Raw genomic sequence first — 14,768 nt, forward strand, 5'->3', positions numbered from 1 at the left:
TCTCTTCTCTTCTCTTCTCTTTTTGCTGCGGCTTTGTGGTCTCTCTTCCTCCACTTCTCTTTCCCTCCTTAGGTCGAATGAACCAACCCTAACCCTTTTGTGTTTTCTTATCCCCTGGTAATGTACTTATACCTCCAACACCCTTCTTATTCTTTAACGTTGAGGCATTTTTTTAAGCTGCGGATCACGATTTGGTTCTTTCCGTATATCAAAGAAACAACACACACACACACGTGACCCGCAAACATCAAAAAAACAAAGAAGACACAAAAACATACAAACAAACCCACATCCTTTTCATTTTCTTTGTTACTCAGGTAAAAACATATATATATATATATATAGGAGTGTTTCGAGGCTCTATGGACTTCTCCATGCTTATCTTCGCGCTGCACCACGTTTTTTTTTTCCTCTCTCTTCACTCCGCCCAACTCCGTACTCGTGGGTGGGAAAGTGCCCCCTACGACAACAACAGAAGCTGACCGACGAGATAGCAGCAAGCAAGCCACGTCGTACAATTACTATAGGTGCTGTTATTTCTTTTATTTCTTTTTATTTATTTAGTTGAAGACTACGTATTTCTTCCTTCGCAGTATTTTCTCTTCTTTGATTGTTGTCGTTGACTGATCTTTCCGTTGATGAAAGGGATGTTTGGACCGTTTTATGCTCTCGCGGTGGTGCACCTTCATTTACGTCATCTTCACTTCGTTTTCTAATTGACGGGAGCAAGTACGAACAACAGGGTTTTTAACGTTGCTTCTCTGTGTCGTCGCTTCTCGTTGTCTGTCGTCGCTCGTTTCGTCCGTTATTTCTTTTTTCATTTTTTTCCCTGTCACCTTCAGAAAGTCGTCCGCGCCGCGGGGCACGTATTTTAGGAAGCAGCCAACGGAAGCACTTTCTCTAGGTGTGAAAGCGACGAACCGAAGGCACTCTTGTACGGAGGCTGTTTAAACCGCAAAATGAAGTGGCGCCCTCTTTTCTGTGATACTTTTCCTAATCATCTATGCTCCCTTCTTTCCGATTTAGTTTGGATCCCGCAGCCGCGGCAACCGCGTCACCCCGCTATCCCGATCTTTTCCTCCTTATTTACTTCAAGCTCTTCTCGTTCTCCCTCTGCCGTGCCACTCTTGGTCGCTCGCTGCCACAAATTTGTATTCCGCCGCTCCTTTTGATTCTTATTTTGCCGTGTGTGCAGTGCGGACGTGTTTTGTGTCTCTTCTGACGGCGTTGAGCCTGCCTTTTTGTTTTTCTCGCAGCACTGGAAAGAAACAATGCGATATTCTACCTCGGTTTTTTTTTTCCCCTATATACACGAAGGGAGCACATCCGTGTCGCGGTGTGCGCTCCCCCCACCCCCCTTCCCACCCTCCCCCTCCTCCCGCAACACAATGCGATTGCAAAAAGCGGCAAACTATCATGGAAAAATAACATTGAAACGTATTGTGGTAGGGAGAGGAGCACGAAGGTGCTGCTGAGGGGTGAAATGTATCATCTTGCTTTCCCTTGTTTTTTTTGTGGCGCTCTTTCTTTTCGTGTTTTCCGCTTCCCTCTCATTCCCTCTTCTCTTCCTTCATCTCCGGTTTTGTTAGTTCAAACCTCCGAGTTTTCTTTTTATCTGTTTCGTCCTTCAAACGCCACTTTTGTGCAGTTGTGGTGTTTTTGCCCACCCTCACGTTACCGAGCTCTAACGATGAGGCTTTCTCTCTTTGATTTCCTTCTTCCACGTTGGCCCCTCTCAGTCTTCTCTTCTCCACCCGCTCCTAATGCGTCTGCTGATCCCTATTTCTTTTTTCTTGTCTTCACCTTACTGGCTTTCGCCGCATACACTGTGAAGACCTAAGAAAGAGCAAAGCAACGTTAGCGGTGCTAGCGAGAGAGTTGCTTAGCGTATTTTCTCTTTCTCTTACCTACCGTGTTTTCTCATTTCCGGTTTAATAGCGCTGAGGTGCTACGTGTTTTTCCATCGTTTCTTCCCCCTTCCCCTCACCATGTTTTTTTGCTCCTGCGTGCACGAGCGTCAACGCCGGCGTGCGGGTGAGGGTGGACCATCGTGTTGACCAACCACAGATGCGAACAAAATAATATATAGGAGCCGTGAGGAGAAGAACTGATGTGGCTGGTTGTAGACGGTGAAGACACTAAGAACACGTACAGCGATAGACGCATCACGCCGACCGCCAGGCGTCGTCGCCGTGTCGATCGAATCGTCGCTCCATGCTTCTTGCGTTTCTCTCGTTGTTGGGAGTTTCTGGGGTTGACGCTGCTGTAACTCAACTGTAAAGAGTAACACACATCAACTTTAATTCTAGTGGCAAAACAGGTGGAAACTGCAGGATGTGTGTGTGTGTGTGTGCTTTAAGCAACGGACTTGATCACACACGAGCGTGTCCCGATACTTAACGAAGCCTCCGCGAGTCTGGTGCTCACAACAACGGCGATAAGAGACATTAATGTTTTTTGTTTGTAGTTCGCTACTTAAGGGAAACAAATTGAGAATAATATTAATAATAATAGTTGCAGCAGTAATAACAGTATATATTTCCCCCTTCTTTACCCGCAGTTCACGCGTGTTTTGCGCATGGATACTTTAAAAATATATATATGAAGAAATAATTTATTTTGTGAGCCTGCGAGGGGAATGGAAGGGACGGAAAAAATGAGTTGAATGTGATTGGCAGCGGAGAGATTGGCGGATCTCGGTCATTTAGGGTAATGCTCTAAACTATCTTCTCCTTATCTATTACCTCCTGAATCCTGGTTCTTCCGTATTCTGGTTTGCCTGGCACAGTTGTTTTCAGCATCGAGAGAAACTCCGATTTTTCGCTGAAATCCACCCGCCCACCCCCGGTCCCTCCCACGACAGGGACCCATGGGATCCTTAAAAAGATCCATGAGTTTTGTTTTCCTTGCACTTCGTAAAGCGATACTCTCTGAGAAAAAGTCCGACGACAAACACGACAGATAAAGAAGAACGGAATTGGGGCAGATACTAGATAGTGAAGAAACAATGAGTAGCCTTGATGGGGACATTGATGCCAGGTACTCGCTAGTTATGTATTTCCCTAAATGCCGTGCAATCACTTCGACTCTTGACTTCCTATCCTTCTTATTCGGTCGCTATACCTCATCAAGATAATGTTTCTCTTTTGTGTTTTAAGAAGTTTTATGTTGTGGTTGTGGCAGTCGCACAACTTCTCATGGGCAGCAGCTTTCTTGTGTTTTATTGTTCCACTGATCTTTATTATTATTATTATTATTTTTATTTTTGCAAGGTTCCGCCCCTTCCTCGGCGGGTCCTTCATTGTGTCTTCGACGTACAACGCAGATGCGCCGAACGCATCTTTACGAGCCAGCAAGCAAGCAAACGAACAGCAATAACAAAAAAAAGGGGGCCTCTTTTCCTCTTGACTTTTCCTCCCCTTCTTTTCTCTCTTTGCTTTTAGCTCCTGTCAACATCCTGGGCATTGGAATGATAGGTTTGGATTACGTTGACAACTGTTTTTCTTATACACATTCGTCGAGTAGAGTACTGCTTTGGTGAAGAGGCATGGGGTGTGTGTTATTTGAAGTTAAGTGGCGACGGAGTCGTGCCTTCCATGCGCTTCGTCCGTGTGTCAGTGAAGTGCTGCTGCTTTCTTATTTTCTTTTCTTACCGCCGTTTCTTTTATCCGTTTTATCTCTTTAGCGTATTCTGTTTCGATAAATACTTTACATTATTATTAATAAACTCCAGTTGCGTGCGCGTCTAAACTGCATAGTGAAAACATGTTTTTCTTCTCTCTTGTTTAAAAAAGTTTTTTTTCTCTTCGCACGTGCTTAAAGTTGTTCTTCATTTTCACTCAGCTTATTCCTCCCTTTCTTCTCCTTTTCGGCTTCATTGCGTCATCGTGGCTTATTGATATCGCCTTTTCTTCTTCAACTGTTTTCATTCACGTGGGTGTATTCGCATACCTTTCTTCTTCTTGCGACGATGAAGGAGGCGTGCGAAGAGAATTTCATCATCCGCTTAGAAAACTTGCTTGTTTTCGTTGTGTTTGATGCATATATATTATTATTATTAAAGTAATTATTGTTGTTTTGCACTGCACTGCACTGCACGACAAGTGATCGTTGCACCACTTGTGCTACACGTTGGCAGCGAGGAGAGCCAGGGACGTAGCCGCAGCGTGTTCATCGCATTACTACTTTTATTATTATCATCTTTTTATTATGTTTGTTTTCTCTACTCCTTCGCTTTGATCTCCTGCTCGTGTGCGTGAGAACGTATTTCAGCGTTTGTTTTCAGTTTTGTTTTCTCTTGCTCTATTTGTGTGTTCCCATTTTTGCTTCATCCGCCCGTCTGTTCCCCTATACCTTTCATCTTTTCACTGCTTTGGAAAAAGAGAACAATGACATCTGTCTGTCGCCTGATTCCTCTCGTGTCGTGCCCCACAGGTGAAGACCCTCTTCCCGCTTTCTTTTTTTCTTTGTCAGTTGTATGAAATGTGGAGTGCATCAACAGCGCCTTGCTTCGTGCGTGGGCATTGGTATGCCTTTTTTTTTTTGCTGTTTTCCCTCTCGTGCACCGACGTGCGGCTGTCAGTGCGTCTTCAAAGGCGAACTTGTAGGCCGCCGTCGGACCTCGCAAGAGGCATGCCGCCGATCCTCTCAACGACTTCTGCAGATGTGGACTTATACGGTGCAATCGAGCGTGTTCGACGCGCCATCACGCCTACGCACGCTCACATGCACAAATGCAAAGGAGGAAAAGGGAAACGGCTGCTTGGTCCGGAGACAGAAACCTGCGGCCCACACTCGCTCTTTTGCTGCTGCTTGCTGATGCACTTCGTGACCCAATGCTGTGGCCGACTTTTGTGGTTGACGTGCACTCCGACCTGCTGTCTCACGGAGTGCACGCAGCGAAGCGCTCGTGCAGTGAGTAAAAACGAAGAACGGTGGGCAATGAAAACGCTGCTCGAAGCATCGCGACGAGAGACACGTGTGGCCTTGAAGAGCACCTTTGGAAAACAGGCGATGGTTAATAACAGTTTTAATAACAAAACGCAGCAGCACTCCTTTTTTTCTTTTCTGTCTTTTCATCTGGCAAGTTTTATACCGCTCGACGCCGATGTATTTGCCCTCTTTTTATCGGCCGTGTGACGTTCGCCAAGAGACTCAATAATACGCTGCAGCGAGCCGCGGCGTGGCGTACGTGCGCAGGGCTCCGGCTGTCTCTCTATTTTTTATTTTGTTTTATTATTGACGTGCATGGATAATACTTTAGGCTTACAGAGTGCTTCTTATTGATGGTCCTAAACTGTATTTCCCCTTCAGTTTTATTATTATTATTATTATTATCTATTATGTATCTGCCTCAACATGTGTGTGTTGTTATGTATCTAAACTAACGTCAGCGTGCGGGACTGGTGAGGCGGCAACCGCGCTTGCTTTGCCGCCCTCACGGCATCCCGCACCACTTGACTTCTCTTCCGCATGATTGCAGTTCACCCGCCTCTGGGAGAGAGAAAACGTCAAAAAGCCCCATCTTGTTTTCGTTTCCCTTTATATTTATATATATATTTCTTGTCTTCTTCACCATTGTTCGATGAAATCGGAGACCTTCTCCGTTCTCTCGCTTCCGCACGCCGCGGCGGCGCTCGTCGACGTGGACACGCCCTTTTTCTTTCCGCTTCACGCATCCGAGTCGACCGCGGTGACGCAGAGAAAGAAGAGGAGGAGGAATAAATCTATCGTTTTTCTCCCCCGTGATGTTCTCTGCAGTGCAGTTGACCTTGTCGACGAAGTGGGTGTTGTTTGTTCCTGACTCAATTTATTGTTTTACCGGCTTCCAACTCCCGTGATAAGCGTGATCGATTTTTCGTCGACTCGCTTAGAGCGTGGTTTTACCGTTTTTCTTTTCTCCTTTTCCGGTTGTATTACACCTTTTGCTGACACCGTCGGAGGACACGGACGCGTCTGTTCTCTTGGACTCTTATTCAAGTGTTTTAGTTTTCCTTCCTGCTTCCCTCGATCTACGACTGGCTGTACCTCTTCTGCATCGTACTCGATGAAGGCAAAAAAAAAGTTGTGCTGGTCTCTCCCAGTCCGTCCGTCCGTCGCTTTTACTGTGTAAACGAAACTCGAGCGTTGCGCCGACGCAGCCGACGGACTCGAGATGGAGGAGGTTAAAGATAAGAAAAGCGGCAACGAAGAGGGGCGCGTAACGGTAATTAAAGTTGGCAAGTCATTACGTACGGAGCGGGAAATCAAAAGCAGAAGAGTAAAGGCAGTCGACGCGGCTACAATCCTCACCGCCACCTTCGCGCGTGTAGCCCTGTCGGCGGCAAGGCTGATCTCTCTCCCCCCAACAGCGGGAAGTGGAGTGTGGCCGAAGGCCGTCAAGTAAAATGCAAGTCGAGCGATGCGGCCGGGCGTTGTTCGACGTCTTGCATGATCGCGCACGCAGCGCTGCTCGGGTTCCTTTGTGAGTTTCCGCCCGAGCTGTATCGTTAACGAAGCCTGCCGTGTAGCGTGAGCTCCTTGCAGCGGATAGCGAAGGTTTCGTCTGACAACGCTTTTCTTTTTTTTCTGTTCAACTGTCTCCTCTTACTTTCCAAACCCCGTCCTGCCTTCGCACTTACCCGAACGACGCACGCGGCACCCTACCCGCGGCAGAGCATCAAGCGTGCTTTGTTGTCAACCGTACGCGAGATTCACGCGCCACTGCAAGCACTTTGAGGCGTCCAGCCTGACTTTTCTTTTCCCTCTAGAGTAAAACAGCCGATAGCGTCAACGAGGCATTCTGCTGTAGTCGTCGAGCAGAGCTCAACCAAAGAACAAATAGACGTTGCATCTCCATTTGACGCCTTCACCCAGGCTCCAGCAGCAACACCACGACGAGAGAACTGCTCGTGGTATTCCGCCTTTCTTTATTCATTGCATTAACCTCGTACACACACACACACACACACGCACAGTCGCCCACCATGTTCATCGTGCAGGTAGCCGCCGACATCTTCGGCAACAAGCTGAACTTCGAACTCAGCTTCCCCAGCCGGCCAACCGTGCAGGAGATCACCCGTGCGTCAGAGGCCGCCTTCTCCACCGAGATCGCCAACACACGCGCCGACAACGTGCCGCCGCACACGTTCCACATTGCGAAAATAAAAATCTACGACGAGGACAAGAGCAAATGGGTCGACCTCCTCGGCGAGGGCCAGCTCGTCGACTACTGCCAGCTCTACGCCTTTCAGCCAGAGAACCCGTGGCACAAGGAGACGCAGAAGCCAATCCCGCCAGCAACGAAGCCGCCGGCATCCGCCACGGCCGCCGCCACCACCCCTCCGAGCCGCAGCGTCGCCCTCGCCAACAACGCGCAGTCGGGCAGCCGTGCCGTGACGTCCACATCGAGTGCGCTGGCGCCCTACACCGGTGGCGGTCGCAGTGAGCCGTCATCTTCACGCCGGCCGTACGCGGCGACGGGCGCCAACAGCACCGCCCTCGTCATCCCTCGCAGCAGCGCGGACGCCTCGCCGGAGGAGAAGCTGCGGATGGTTTTTGCGGAGTTCGACGTGAAGAACGCCCGCATGATCGACCTAGACGACTTCAAGGCGGGCTTCCACAACATGGGTCTGGACTTCTCCAGCGCCACCGTCGAGGACCTCTTTGAGCGTGCCGACCTGAACCGCGATCACCGCATCTCCTACTCCGAGTTTGAGCGCTTTGTCCGGCTTTACCCGATCATGACGGACTGCCTGTACTTCCGCTCCAAGGCTTTCTGGGAGGAGGAGCAGCTCAAGAAGGACATCCAGGCGGAGGTGGAGGCGGCCGGTAAGGCGGAGGGCGTCCTGGACACCGCCCAGCGCGGCCTCGAGAACGCCGAGAACGAGGTGGCCAACGCGCAGAACGCTGTCAAGGCCGCCGACGAGGACCTGCGCGATCGGACGGAGCGGATGCGGGAGCTGGCGAAGGATATGGAGGACGCCCGCAAGGACAAGGAGCGCGTCGCGCGAGAGAAGAAGGATCGCGACCAGGACCTCGTCGTCGTGAAGGAGCGCGAGAAGGAGGCCCGCAAGGATCTGCAGGACTTCTCGCGCGACTCCGACAAGCTGGACCGCCGCGCCGCTGCACTTGTCAACGACGCCGACGCCGCGGATGAGAAGGTGCGACAGCTGATGAAGGCGCTCGAGGACGCGAAGCGGGCGGCCGACCGGGCCCACCAGGCCGCCGAGCAGGCCGCTGGCGAGGCGGACGCCGCGAAGAACCGCGAGAGGGACGCCGCGGTGGAGGCGGATGCCATCGCGCGTGAGATCCCGAAAGCCGAGGACGCCGTGCGCATGGCGGAGCGCAACGTGGCGGCTGCCGACCAGGCGCTGAAGGAGTTGGACAACGCCGGCAAGGAAATCGGCCGGCAGGCGGACGAGGCCGCTGCCCGACGCGATGCCGGCGAGAAGGCCGTCGCCGAGGCCCGCGACCGCGTGGCGCAGAGGGCGCGTGAAGTCGACGGCGCCCGCAACGGCGTCGCGGATCGGGACCGGGCGATCAAGCAGAAGGAGTTGGAGCTGGACGAGCACCGGCGCAATCGCGAGCTCATTGCGCAGCACGAACGCACCCTCATCGAGCAGGAACTGCGTCTGCGGGAGCAGCGGGATAGCCTGGAGCAGCGAGAAACGAAGCTGCTGTCGGAGGCGAGCAGTTACCTGGGGAACATGCGCAGCAACCTCGCCGGGCGCTCCTATTCGCGCGACACGGCGGGGTATTAGGAAACGCGGCAAGTAGCGTGTTGTGGGTAGGTGCTGCGGAGGGTATGAGATGTCACACACCGTAAGGAGGGGGGAGGGGGCGATTGCCGCTAGAAGCCGGGAAAAAGGGGAGGGAGATGCTTCTCGAATTCATAGCGTTTCACTTCTGTTGTTCTCTCGCGGGGGAGGGAGGACGCCGCACCTCCGAAAAGTTGCCCTCGTATTTTTCTTTTCTTCAGTTATATTTTCTGTTTTGCTGATTTGCTGTTCTTATTGCGTTTCCTTGCAACGCAGCCTCCCGTCCGGTTCTTCCTTCCCCGCTTTGCAGTAGAATTTTTGTTTGTTTGTTTTCTCAAACGTTTGAATCTTTCCTTCCACCTCCTTTTTTAAATTTACACCCTCTCAGCAGCGGTGCCTCGCGCCGTGTCCGGCGACTTTGGTGCGTTGTCTCTCCTGTTCGCGTGTTTTCTCTCCTGTGCTGTGTGCGCTGCTTTTGGTGGTGACTTGTACGTGGTTTCCTGCGTCGCCCTGTTTGCGTAAAATAGATGCGGTGAGGGCGAAGATGTGGCCATTTGCTGGGCGACGCCACGGCCACACCGTTTTCGACCGAGCAAGCCACATCAGAGCGGGAAGACAGCTCCTCCCAAAAAGAAAAGAAGAGAAGCGTCGGAAGACGTCTACGTGGCGCATAACTACTTAGATTCCCCTGTACAAGCATACGCTGCTGAAATATTTATTTATACGTTTCTGGTGTTATGTTTTCGCATATCTCCCTAATGTGAAATTTAGAAAGATATTTTTGTCATAAAATTCCTGTTGATGTCTGCACGGTTTTTGCGGAAGTGAAGGCTGGGGAGTTGCATAGACGTGTAGCTTACGGTGTCAGGATATAAAAATATATATGTTTTCTTTCTCTCTCTCTCTCTCTCGTACCTCCGATTGCACGAGCGAGCTGAAGTCGGAAAGAAGCCGCCGATGTACGTACCTCGTTGGATGAAGGACACACGAGCAGCACATTTTCATTGTTTACGTTTTAGAGGCAGCGCAGAGGTGAGCTCGATTTTGTTTTTCTCGTTGTTCTCGTTGTTCTTGGATGGTGTCAGATAGCGTGGGGATTGCCATCTACGCGGTGACTTCGATCCGTGTTTTTCTGTCAGGTTTGATTTCAATGTTGAGGTTCGCCGTTGCCACTCGCCTACGAAGACGGTGGGTGCGGTATAATATCAAGTTTCTGCGTGAATTCGGCTCTCCAAAAAGGTAAATAGCAAGAAAGGTGAATACAGTGGCGATGTAGAGGGTTGAGTGACACTGTTGGATGACAGAGAGAAGCGGCGGGTGGCGAAGGGAGAACGCGCTGCTGTTTCGCCAGTATTGCTTTCCCGATCTACTCGAAGACCTTTGCTGTTATTCCTGTTCTTGACCACCCAAGTCCGGCATTTGTCGTGGTGCTCTGACTCCCTCGTTCTTCACGTCCAGGCTGTCGGATGATGCACCAAGTGAACTTGTGTTCCCTGCGTGCGAGCCCTAATCGTGACAACCACGTTAGGCGTCGGTGCGCAAGCGCGAGGAGGAAGACGAGGCTCGCAGGCACGCTCGCCACCCTTTGGCTTCTCAACGCTCTTTTCTTCTTTTTCGGCTCACTTTTCTTATGCGTTGCCTTGGCGCCTGCGCTGTGTGATGACGGCCGTCGCGCCAGTGCATCCGGCACTCTTCTGCGCCCCAGGCAGCGACGCCAAACGTGTTCGACGTGAAGGCCGCAAAGCGAAGCGACCCCACAAGCGTCGCGCTCTCCCATTATCCTTTACAACGACAATCTCTTCTCTCTCACCACAACAGGAGTCGCACAGGCGGCCGACAAATAGTATTAGCAGATAAGTTCTAAAAACAAAAGATGCTGCGCTGCGGACGGCTGCTCTCTTTGGCCACCACCGCTGCGGCTTCCGCTGCCACCGCTGCGAGTGCCTCCGCTTCTCCCGCAAACGACGGAGCCGCGCCCCCGCAGGCTGCAGGCGGAAATACTTCCGAGTCATCCGCCGCGGCCGCCGCCGCCCGTAACGCCGCCTTCTTCAGCCTCTACCACCGTCTTCTCAAGGCCGGGGAGGAGGGGGCGATGATGCAGCACTGCTTGACGGTGCATCGCCTCGAGGACAGCGTGAAGTACGGCATGCGGCTGCTGCGGCTGCACCGTGGGCTGACGACGGTGGACGCAGCGGCCCGGCAGACACGGTGGTTCCACTTGATTAAACGCACGCGTCAGGGGCTGGCGCGGCGCTACTACGCGTGGAGTTTGTTTCGGCTCCGCGTGAAGCTGCGCAGCTGGAACGCGATTGCGGACATGCTGGTCTATCTGCTCTTTGTGACGGTGTGTGTGCTGCTCTACGAGATTTACCGCACGTGCCGCCTCGGCGTGGACCGCGCGGAGGAGCGCTACCGGACGTTGGCGATCCCAATTGTGCAGACCTTTGACGCCCTCGAAGCCGCGCAGCAGCGGAAGGTGGCACTGCGAAAGGAGATGGAGGACGACATCGTCAGAGGGCGGTAGAGGCGGTGAGAGAGAAGGATGGACAGCAAGCGCGAAGCCTATTCCCCTCATTTTTTTGTTCTTTGTAGGGCAGTTGTGCAGCTGCCCCTCGCGTCATCACAGTCGCACAAGTGCGGATGACTTGCGGAGACGAGCCGCAGAGGTGTTTCCAGAATCAATTTGGTTGCGGATTGCTTTCGACCGGTTTCTTCCCCGCCTCTCGTCTTCCCTTGCTACGCCGTTGAGGGTCATCGAGCGTTGTGTGGCTGCGGGTGCCTCAAAAATCATCCCGAAAAGAAATAAAAATACACCTCAATGCTCTGCATTCTCTTTACAGCCGAATCCTTAAAAGCATCAAATAGAATATATACATATATCGATATGAGGAAAGATGGAAGTCGCTGCTGTGGAGCACGCTTCTTGTGCTGTTGTTGTCGTTGAGCCTTGCTTGAGTTGTGAAGCACTTCACGTGAATTAAAGGCGTTTCTTCCGAAGTGCAGCACGCTTAGCGGTGTGTTGAGGTAAGCTGCACTCCCCTCTCTTCGCGACCGGGGCAGATATCTGAGGATGAGCGTATCCGCCTAAGTGGGGGGTATGCGGCACTCATTACGTGAGAATTAACGCAGCACCTCCATCGCTGCGCTCTTCATGTCATCAAAAAACAGAGATGGGAACAGCGGGGTCAAAAGGATCTGCTTTGCTCCTTCCCTTTGTGGCACTTCCGTCCTCTCTCCCACAAAGAACTTTGGCATTTCTGGCGTGAATAGTTAAACGGAAGGGCAAAAGAAGCGTGGGAGACACACACACACACAACAGGGGCCTCTGCTTGCTGATCGGTGTGTGCGGGCCGGTGCGTTCGCCCGCCCAACTTCCGAGGTCCTTACGTTGTCAATCCCGCTGAAAGTGCATTACCGTTTTCGTTTGGAAAACGAGCTTGTCGGAGGCCGAAGCGCGCTACGCGTCACATCTTGTTTCTCTACTGGCACAGGTTTTTATCTTTAGGTAATTCCGCACTTTCATCGCACCCGCACGGACGCACGCTTTCTCTCGCCATGACAGAGGTGCAGACACGTGGCGGCAGCCAAAATGACGCGGGCGAAGTGGTCGAGTACTTGCAGCTGGTGGGCAGGCGCTACCGCGAGCACGTCGAGCTGCTCCGGCAAGAGCAGGAGGTCCGCGAGGCCCAACGCGCGCCGTTCAAACCGACCATAACCGCGTACGCGGAGCAGGCGAGTAAAACATCGGTGGTGCGGCAGGGCTCCTCTATCGGCAACCGCCTGCACGAACTCCATCAGAAAAGAATCGCCCTTCTCGCCGAGGAGGCCGCGGGAAACGCAGCACGGCGCGAGAGCGAGGCCCAAGAAGTCTGCACCTTTGCGCCTGCGGTGACCGCGAAAGCGGAGCACTCCACCCGGCGTGACGGCGACGTCAGCGTGTCGCTCACCCGCTGGGAGGAGCAGCGACGGGCGCGGCAAGTGCGGCGACAGGTGGAGGCGGCTCGCAGTGAACTCAGCACCGTCACCGGGGTGCCCCGCATCTCCGCCTACGCGGTGGAGAAAGCGCAGGCGGAGCGCCATCGACGTTCTGTGCCGATTCAAGCGTCGTTGATGGCCGAGGCGGAGGCCCGTCGGCGCCGTCAGTACACCGCCTTCGAGCAGAGCTACACGACCGCCTCCACGACATCGATGCGAAACGACGGCAGCAGCGGCAGCATCAACGGTGATGGTCGCTCCTCCCCTCGCTTTGCGCCGGTCATCTCGCCCTACGCCGCCAACATCCAATATGAGCGCGGCGTCGTGGATCGCCTCTACACACGCCACCGCGCGCAACAGCAGCAGAATCAAAAGGGAGGCGCCAGCGGCGTGTACGACGAGGAGGTGGAGCTGCACTGCACCTTCCAACCGCAGCTCTCACCGCAGTCCACGGCACTGTCGACGCTATACTACGCGGAGTCGGGCGAGGTGGGGGCCGATCCACACGAGCGTCTCTACCGCAACGCGCAGCACGCGTCGAAATACCGCAAGTCGGTCCTGCCAGATGAGCGCGGCGACGGCCGACCGGGCATCAACGACAGATCGCGGCACCTCGTCGAGGAGCGGCGACGACAGCTGGCAGCGGACGGCAATCCCGGTGCACTGGGCCACAGCCCCGGCAGTCGCCTGTACCCGGGCAGCACCACCAACCCCACGGCGTCGCCCTCGCCGCCGCGGCCGACCTTCAAGAAGAAGGTCGTGACGGCCAGGGACATCGAGCTGCAGACGGCATTGACCTTCGCCCCGTCCGTCAGCGCTGCCTCCGACGCCCTCTGGCGGCAGCGCGTGCGGGCCCTCAAAGCAACCGGCGTCGCCCGCACCGAGGACGAGGCGCGGCAGCTGCTGTGGCGCAAGGCGGAGAAGAAGAGGGAGGAGGAGATAGCGAAACTGCAGGGGCAGCGGCGCAGGGAGGAGGCGGCGGCGTGCACCTTCCACCCAACGGCGGGCCGGCCGCCGCACCGCCGCTCCGGCTACATCGCGATGCCGATTGAAGCCCGCACTACGCTGTGGGCGAAGCAGCGCGAGGCCCGGCTCGCAGAGCTGCGCGACGAGCTCGAGGGCTCCACGCTAGAGGAGTGCTCCTTCCAACCACACGTCGACCCCGTCTTCCCGTTGCCGCGGCCGGAGGCCAAGTTGGCGACGGGGGTGGAGACGTTCGTGGAGCGGCAGGCGGCGGCACGGCGGCTGCGGGAGGCGGCGAAGGAGTGGTGGCGGCCGAAGTACGCCCGCACGCCGGGGTTGGCCTCCGCGAACACCTCAAACAATCTGCTGCGGCCACGCATTAATGTCGGCCCCAATGCCTCGACGACGCCACGCAGCGCCGCCAGCGGTGAGACGTCCCTCAAGGGGAACGCCAGTATAGCAGACCGCACCGGCAGCCCGCTGCAACGCATCGCCACGAGCACCTCTGCCGATGGCCATCATGACGACGAACCGGAGGAAGACGATGACGAAGTTTTCGTGCAGCACTGGGCACGGCGGCCGCCCAGCACGTCCCTCACGGCCTCATCCTTCTCGCACCCATCGCAGCCAGAGGTGCCGTCGGCGGAGTCGTCGCCGCGGCAGCTGGCCTTCGTGGTGCGACAACCCGCGGCGGTGTCTTCGCGAGAGGAGAGGGACGCGGCAGCCGGACCGTATCGGTGGCAGCGGAGTTCCCCAGATGAGAGGGCGGGCCGCACGACGACGACGCCACCGGCGTGGCGCAAGCCGCTGCGATACCGCGCTCGTTAGCGTTAATCACCAACAGCAACGGCGTTTTGAAAGGTACGTGTACCGCACATCATGTCCTCCCCACCCCACCCCCTGTTGTGGCGCGGGTTGCTGTGTCCCGCTGCCCGCCTTTCACTTCCATTTTCACAGGCGCTCGAGTTTGTTTTAGGTGGTTACGTTTTTTTTTTGTTTTTCCAATTTAGACGTTTAGATGCGTAAACGATGAAGAGAAAGAGAAAGAAAATAATAGAGTATGCTGCCCTGTGGGGTTCTTCATTTCGCTCT

General features: G+C 54.2%; 4 protein-coding genes across 7 annotated transcripts; all 4 read left to right on the forward strand.

The window, feature by feature from the left end:
- Positions 1 to 4,482: 4,482 nt before the first annotated feature.
- Positions 4,483 to 5,139, forward strand: ABB37_06832 (hypothetical protein; the record flags this gene model as incomplete). Its single annotated transcript, XM_015805257.1, has 1 exon — positions 4,483 to 5,139. One exon carries the CDS (start codon positions 4,483 to 4,485, stop codon positions 5,137 to 5,139), a length of 657 nt encoding a protein of 218 aa, XP_015655870.1.
- A 1,513-nt stretch (positions 5,140 to 6,652) lies between these two features.
- On the forward strand, positions 6,653 to 8,741 carry ABB37_06833 (calmodulin-like protein containing EF hand domain; the record flags this gene model as incomplete). Of its 2 annotated transcripts, none has more annotated exons than XM_015805258.1 (1): positions 6,653 to 8,741. In XM_015805258.1, the coding sequence occupies exon 1, from the start codon at positions 6,966 to 6,968 to the stop codon at positions 8,739 to 8,741; it is 1,776 nt and encodes a 591-aa protein (XP_015655871.1). In that variant the 5' UTR covers positions 6,653 to 6,965. The 2 variants fall into 2 exon arrangements, with proteins under 2 accessions (XP_015655871.1, XP_015655872.1); XM_015805259.1 differs by having other exon boundaries at positions 6,662 to 8,741.
- A 1,673-nt stretch (positions 8,742 to 10,414) lies between these two features.
- ABB37_06834 (putative mitochondrial hypothetical protein) lies at positions 10,415 to 11,262 on the forward strand (the record flags this gene model as incomplete). 3 transcript variants are annotated; one of them, XM_015805260.1, is made up of 1 exon in its annotated part: positions 10,415 to 11,262. In XM_015805260.1, exon 1 carries the CDS (start codon positions 10,612 to 10,614, stop codon positions 11,260 to 11,262), a length of 651 nt encoding a protein of 216 aa, XP_015655873.1. In that variant the 5' UTR covers positions 10,415 to 10,611. The 3 variants fall into 3 exon arrangements, with proteins under 3 accessions (XP_015655873.1, XP_015655874.1, XP_015655875.1); XM_015805261.1 differs by having other exon boundaries at positions 10,442 to 11,262; XM_015805262.1 differs by having other exon boundaries at positions 10,555 to 11,262.
- Positions 11,263 to 11,980: 718 nt separating this feature from the next.
- Positions 11,981 to 14,504, forward strand: ABB37_06835 (hypothetical protein; the record flags this gene model as incomplete). The annotated part of the gene is made up of 1 exon (XM_015805263.1): positions 11,981 to 14,504. The coding sequence occupies exon 1, from the start codon at positions 12,294 to 12,296 to the stop codon at positions 14,502 to 14,504; it is 2,211 nt and encodes a 736-aa protein (XP_015655876.1). The 5' UTR covers positions 11,981 to 12,293.
- Between the last annotated feature and the right edge of the window lie 264 nt (positions 14,505 to 14,768).

This window comes from Leptomonas pyrrhocoris (genome assembly GCF_001293395.1).
Source record: "Leptomonas pyrrhocoris isolate H10 chromosome Unknown, whole genome shotgun sequence".
Lineage (NCBI taxonomy): Eukaryota > Euglenozoa > Kinetoplastea > Trypanosomatida > Trypanosomatidae > Leptomonas > Leptomonas pyrrhocoris.